The sequence below is a fragment of the Trypanosoma cruzi genome, genomic scaffold (assembly GCF_000209065.1).
Source record: "Trypanosoma cruzi strain CL Brener 1047053517047 genomic scaffold, whole genome shotgun sequence".
Taxonomy (NCBI): Eukaryota; Euglenozoa; class Kinetoplastea; order Trypanosomatida; family Trypanosomatidae; genus Trypanosoma; species Trypanosoma cruzi.
In genome coordinates, this window is record NW_001849429.1 from 110,397 (window position 1) to 117,116 (window position 6,720).

Sequence of the window (6,720 nt, forward strand, 5' to 3'; positions counted from 1 at the left end):
AGACCTGCCGTACTGGTAGATCCTGGTCCTTCTCCGCCACCATTTCCCGGATTTGCAACGGACCCCGTTGTTGAAAGATCTGAATGACCGGTCTCCAGTGATGCTCCCCCTGTTGCAGAGTTCGATTGACTGAGGCCGCTTCTATTAGATCCAGGATCAGTTGATGTCGGTGTTGTGGTCGCTTTGGAAGAAGCGGCAGATTTATCTGAAACGCACACGGACGGGCAGCAGCAGCACAGGGCAACCACCAACAGGGCGCACAGCAGACGGCACGTCATCATCGTGAGTGTGGTCGTTCAGTGGTGTGGAGCTGATCTGCACAGTGAGGGAAATGGAGAGCAAAAGGGGAGACGAGAGGTGCGGCAGACACACACAGAGGTCACACCACATGAGGAGAGGGCAGCAGCCAGGCATGCACCGTACGCCGCACACCACGCACCACACACACTCCAATCCACGGCAGCAGGCACACACACACAGCCCTGCCGCAACAACAACACACAGATAGAAGAGGGAGAAGCAAACAGGAGCGGCACACACGAAGGTGCAGCGCACACAGCAACACAAAAGCATAGTAACAATACAAGAAGAAGATCCCCGAACACCACGTGGACTGTTAGTCCACGGGAAGTGCAGCCACCACCGCAGCAGCCGCACACGTAAAAACAAGCGCGAGAAATGTAATAATGCAAGCAACCATTTACTTGTGTTGCTGTTTGGATGTTGGCAGATGTGTGCACATGTTTTGTTCGTTTGGGTTTTTTGCGGAGGACAAACCTTCATGCCTGGATCGTGTGTTTCAAGAATTTCCGCAAGGTGCACAATTATTTGTTTTCTCTGGTGAATGTTTCTTGTGTTGGTGCAGCCAATAATTCGGTGTGTGTTGTTCCTGCTTCTCGCTGGTAAAGTGCTGCAATAGATGTTTGTGTTTCCTTTCGTCGCTGTGGCACCTGATTCCTCACCGTTTATTGCGGTGGAAATAAAAATATGTGAGTGGACTCCCACGCACCAGAACGCACCTTCGCTCCTATTTATTGGTGCATGGAAGGGCATGCGTGTTTGGTGGTGCCTCGTCCATATATTTTGGGTGCACATTCCCCTGCAGGCTGAGGGCGGGATGACGCTCCGTCGCGGTGCACTTCCATCGCATGCCGCCCACCGTGATTCATCATGCATCACCCCCTCACATATTCCGTGGTGCCACACCGCTGATATTATTGCAGCCGCTGTGACTCCGCTTATTCCACGCATTTGATTGTGCCACAATACATCCGCTCGTGTGGCCGCCGCATCCAAACAGCGGTGCCCAACACCGTGAGCGGCAGTCCACATCCTTGCATGTCCCAGCGCAGTGGTGTTTGACTGTCAGCCAGGCGTCAGACAACAAGAGAGTATTGTGCTGGCAGTACAACACACGGAGCTGCAGTGAATGACTCGGGTGGCGACGCATCTATTTGTCGCAAGGCAGTGAAAAGGAGTCGGGCAAAATAATGCCGGCAGCACTCACAACACCATATCCACAGCCAAAGCATGCGACGTGATGTGTGTTTCACTGGTGCTGTGAAATGCCTGCAGACGACGTCACTAGTGGAGGCACACCACCCATGATCAGCGGACAGACAATAATCGGCATGGGAGGCCACAAGAGGCAGCAACGACGCCAGCAGCAGGAGCAGCTCGCTCTCTCTGTTGCCTCCGAGAAGCAATTATTCCACCAGCCACAGCTCACTGTGCCATCGTGACACTCCATGCACGTCGTGGCTGCGTCAACACATCCTGCTCCCTGCAGCACATCAAAGATGCCTCACTCCGTCCACTAAGTGCATCGGTGTGGGCCGTGGCTCGGCTGCTCGTGAGGACCACAACGATGTGAGGGTCACCGAGTCGCAGCATGTTTGTTGTGACGCTGTTGCATGGCACCCGCACACGCACGCAGCGCCTGCATCCCTCCCTGTTGTGTCCGCCCTCTGCCGGAGTGGCCACACACACGGGCAGCAGCAAAATCACTTCACGCTCGGCAATCAAAAATCAACACTGACATCCCTCGCGACGCAAAGATCTCAGTTGCCAGCACGGGCCTCCTGCCGCTCCGCCATCGACGCTGAAACACGGCACAGTGCACGCAATTATTTTCCTCGTGTGCAGTCAGCCGTTTGCTTCACACATTCTTCGACGGGCCGACGTCCACAAAAGCACGCCACAAAAGCCACCGTGATCGCACAAGCTCTTGCGATGGGCGTCGGTGTGTGCATGCATCCGCTGCTCACACGTGCTGGCAGGCAGCCTGCAGCCGGTGCCCTCGTGCCAGTTCATCGGCTCCAGCACGGGAAAGAGAAAACGGCCTATTCCTCATGCACTTATTCCCACCGGCAGCACCAACACGCTGGTCGCCAGCCGTCATTCCTCAGCACATCCAGGAATGCCGAAAAGTGACGTGGAGCTGTCAGCCAGCAATGCCACAATCCCCGCACACACGTCGGCTCCACCAGAAAAGACACACAAATCACAAACAACACCCTCCACATTTCATCCAAGCATCATTCCAACACACCGCGACACGCCAAACAGAAGTATTCGTCACTCCACGCACCTCCCCACACAATCACATAGTCCACGCACCACGCACGGCAGCAGCTCACACGCAGTCAAACAAATGTTCCTCGGATCAGTGGCCTCCACCTGCTGCAGTGGGAAGTAAACAAAAGGGACGAGCGGCCAAACCCCAAAAGAGTGCCACGACTGGCCGCAAGTCAACGGAACGCAGCCACACAAATGAATTCAGTCCTCATGCCCTCAGCCTACCACCTTCCCCACAAAAGCTGCAAAGATTGAAAACAAACGCACCGTCCAATAAACTCTTTGTGCAAAGCCAAAAGAAGCCGCAGTACCTCCTGCTGCCCTCACAGTCCGTTGATGACGCCTGGATGCGGATGGTCACCCATCGGTACTTCCAAACGACGCCGCACACCCGCGACGCATCCTGCGCTCTGAGACATGCGGCCCTCACTATCACCAGAGACGCCCACGCACCGTCAGTACTCAACAAATCGTCAAGGAACGAAGGATAAGTCAGACTGACAGCAAGACACCCGCCGACAAATCACAGCACAAACATCATCACAAGCAGAACCAAAAGCAATGCAGGCCGCAGAGTAACGTGAATCAAATGACGCATGGCGTATGTAAAAGAAAAAAAAACTCAGTGGCGCTACAAGAATACAAGAGGCTGACACTCTCTCAACAATAAAGGAACAGTATAATAATACACAAAAAGCAAACAATTTAGGCGTCCACCGTCAAAGCAAGCCACAAATCAAACAAAAAGGGCAATGAAATGGGTGCACTCAACCACACCACACGTAAAACAAAAACCGAAAGCCGCAGCGTGGACGACCAGCGCACACACTCTCATTGCTCCCGTAAAGCAAAACACACACACACACAGAGGGAGAGAGAGAGAGGTCGCCCACTCAATGCAATAAAAACAAAACAGAAACAGTTACGGTGCTCCGCCCATGCAGCCAGGCAGGACGGCAGCGGTGCGTGTCGTGCAAAAGAGAGCACCAACGGGCCTGCATGGGTGTGCATGCATATATACAATGGGCACATTATTGTGTGTGCTTCGTGGGGTGAGGTAAGGGCGAGAGTCCATGCAAGGGGAAATACACACAGAGAGAGAGAAGGAAGAGTGTGTGTGCGGGCGGTGCACGGCTCTCTCACTCACTCTCACGCGGCCACCACCGCAGCAGCAGCAACAAGAAGAAGAAGCAAAAGAGGGGAGGTGGTGTGGGAGACCGCGGTGCTGCTGTCACTGTCGCCATGAGAAGCTGTGTCATTTGTTTTGGCTGTGGCGATTGCTTTTGTTGTTGGGATTCCTGCATTCTGAGAGGCAGCCTTCTCCGCGCTGTCTGATGCTTCTTCAGAAGCGGAATTCGTACTGTGCTCTGCGGTTCTTTCACTGGAGGGTTTTCTCAAGCCATTTTTGGCCGGATTGCCTTCTGTGTCATCGTCAGACCGCAGGGCCGTAGCTGCTGTGGGGCTGCCTTTACTGTCGCCATCTATTGCCGTCTCACTCGTGCTGGCGGCTGCCGTGACTGGCGGTTGTATTTTTCCCTCACTGATTGTCGGAACAACATCTTTTTCGAGACCTTTCTTGTCGTCCTTCTTTTCTCCGGCAGCTGACCCCTCAGTATTCTTCGCGCCATCTCCATTCGTACGACTGTTCTCAACACGATGTCCACCTGTAGAAGAGGATTGCGGAGTTGTTTCCGGTGTATCGTTGGCTGATTCACCCTGCGACAAATTCAATAAAACTCGTTGTTTATTTTGATATTCTGGCAAACTGTTAATTGGGCGTACCCCCGTTTCAACTCGTTGGGTCCCATCCAGTGAATTTGACCGCAATTCCTGCTGCTCAGGCAACCGCACGTCTGCCACTTTAATTGGATTGCTTACAGGCCCTTCTTTATCTTCTCTTTCATGTTCAGTGGCAACAACGTCTTTTTCCGTTACTCTCGGGGATTCTCCCGCATGCGTGGGTGTTGATACCTTCTGAATTCCCGTTGTTTCTGTTTCTGAACTTGGGCTTCCTGATGCGGGTGGTTTATGTTCCGTGGATTCCGGCGGAACTCCCCTTCCACTCGCGGGATCACCGGGTTCACTCTGCAACAAACTCGGTGGATCTTCTTGTCGTTGTTGAACTCTTCCTTCTGGCGGAGTGTCGTCGGAGGGTATCGTTTTTTCACCTCCTTTTGCTCCATTCGGTGACGGCCGCCGTAAGGTCTCATCGTCGGTTGAGTGCAATTCCGCCTCTGCTGGCGCATCGCCTTCAGACACCCCTTCACCTCTTCCTTTTTGAACGGTTTTCACTTTTTCACCATCAACTCCAACTCCACCGCCATCCGCTTCATCTCGCTCAGCAACGACTTCATCCTTTTCTTCCAAAACATCGTCTGAGCGTCGGGTCGGTGATTCTTCTTTAACTTCTGGCGCCTGTGGTTCCACGCCCGGTATGACTGGGGATGACAATTCCGTTTCTTCCAATTTTTTGTTGTCCCCACCAGAAACAAAAACATCGCCACCGCCAGCATCATCGGCCGCAATTCCAGACACCGCACCACAGCACGCAGAGGGCACACACCAGCAGCAGACGGCCAGTCATCATCGCCATCACTCCTGTCACTTGCGTGTAGCCTTCAGCAAAAGTAACACCACGTCAACGAAGAGTGAAAGCAAAAAGATAGACACAGCCGCTACACCACGCAGAGTAACAAATGGCAGCACCCCAGCAGCAGCGCACACACCACGAGACAGATGGAATCAGTACGATTGCAGAGCTCGCACACCGCACCGCAAACCAGAAGTTTAAAAAGCAATAAAAAACAATAATTAAAAAAAGAAATTAAAAAAGAAAAACAAACCCAGGGCTCCAGTGCGCATGCTTATGAGTGTGTCCGCGATGCGTTCAACGTGACGGATGCGGGGCACAACGCGGAGCACACAGCACGGCAGCGGAAGCAAGTGAAGCAAAACAAGATCATTATTTCCTCTTATTTAGTACAGTGAACCACAACACACACGCACAAATCCCCGCGGTTGAGTGCTGGCACGCACAGCCCGCACACACCTCTTCAGCCCACAGTGGTGTACGCCAGCGCGAATGCGGCGAGCACCAGCGGGGCACACACCCGCGCAGAGCTGCTGAGGCTGCCGTCCATTTCGCGCAGACGTGACGGTGCGCGGGTGGTCGACACAGCTGGCGCCTCTGTAGTCGTAGTAATCGGTGCCTGTGTTGTAGTGGTGGTCGTCGTGGTTGGTGGTTTTGTTGTGGTCGTCGTCGTGGTCGTCTCGGCATGATCTTTCGCTTTCTCATTTGTTTGATCCGCGGTTAGTCTCGGGTCACCTGTTGTCCCTGGAGCATTGTTTCCTTTGTCCGGAGCAGAGCCCGTACCTGACGACCCTGACTGACCGGTCGCCGTGGATGGTGAAATGGACGGTGGGCCTGCGACGCTTACATCAGTATTATTTAATCCTTCTGCCGCTTCAGCGTCTGCCACCCACACGGACGAGCAGCAGCACAGGGCAAGCACCAACAGGGCGCACAGCAGACGGCACTTCATCATCATAATCGTGAGTGTGGTCATTCAGTGGTGTGGAGCTGATCTGCACAGTGAGGGACATGGAGAGCAACAGGGGAGACGAGAGGTGCGGCAGACACACACAGAGGGCACACCACATGAGGAGAGGGCAGCAGCCAGGCATGCACCGTACGCCGCACACCACGCACGACACACACTCCAATCCACGGCAGCAGGCACACACACACACAGCCCTGCCGCAACACCGACACACAGATAGAAGAGGGAGAAGCAAACAGGAGCGGCAAACAAGGCTCCACCGCATGCACATGCGGCGAGAGCGGTCCGTCGTGTCGGCACCCCTCACGGAGGGTACACACACACAAGAAGGTGCAGCGCACACAGCAACACAAAAGCAAAGTAACAATACAAAAAGAAGATCCCCGCACACCACGCGGATTGTTGGTCCACGGGAAGTGCACCAATATTCATCACAAAGCAACTTATTATCTTGTTTTGGTTGTATGCTGCTACAATAACGAGTGAGTAGCGCAAGGGCCGTCCGTACAAAAGTGGCAAGTATTCCGTCGTGCGGGCTGGGGCAGTCACACACAGTCGCAGTCCCAGTTCCCAATGACGAGGG

The 6,720-nt window shown here is 53.9% G+C and overlaps 2 protein-coding genes and 1 pseudogene across 2 annotated transcripts, besides 5 other annotated features; all 3 read right to left on the reverse strand.

The window, feature by feature from the left end:
• On the reverse strand, positions 1-281 carry Tc00.1047053503507.20 (mucin TcMUCII, putative; the record flags this gene model as incomplete). The annotated part of the gene is made up of 1 exon (XM_799717.1): positions 1-281. A coding segment is annotated over one exon (281 nt), but the record flags the coding sequence as incomplete, so codon positions are not given.
• Positions 1-5,115: a sequence feature (areas not merged during assembly with more than two copies in the genome that could not be assigned to a particular haplotype).
• On the reverse strand, positions 3,727-5,163 carry Tc00.1047053503507.35 (annotated as a pseudogene).
• Positions 5,116-5,420: a sequence feature (haploid, Esmeraldo-like haplotype).
• Positions 5,374-5,409: a sequence feature (AT_rich).
• Positions 5,421-6,720: a sequence feature (heterozygous, non-Esmeraldo-like haplotype).
• Tc00.1047053503507.50 (mucin TcMUCII, putative) lies at positions 5,631-6,125 on the reverse strand (the record flags this gene model as incomplete). The annotated part of the gene is made up of 1 exon (XM_799718.1): positions 5,631-6,125. The coding sequence occupies one exon, from the start codon at positions 6,123-6,125 to the stop codon at positions 5,631-5,633; it is 495 nt and encodes a 164-aa protein (XP_804811.1).
• Positions 5,767-5,847: a microsatellite.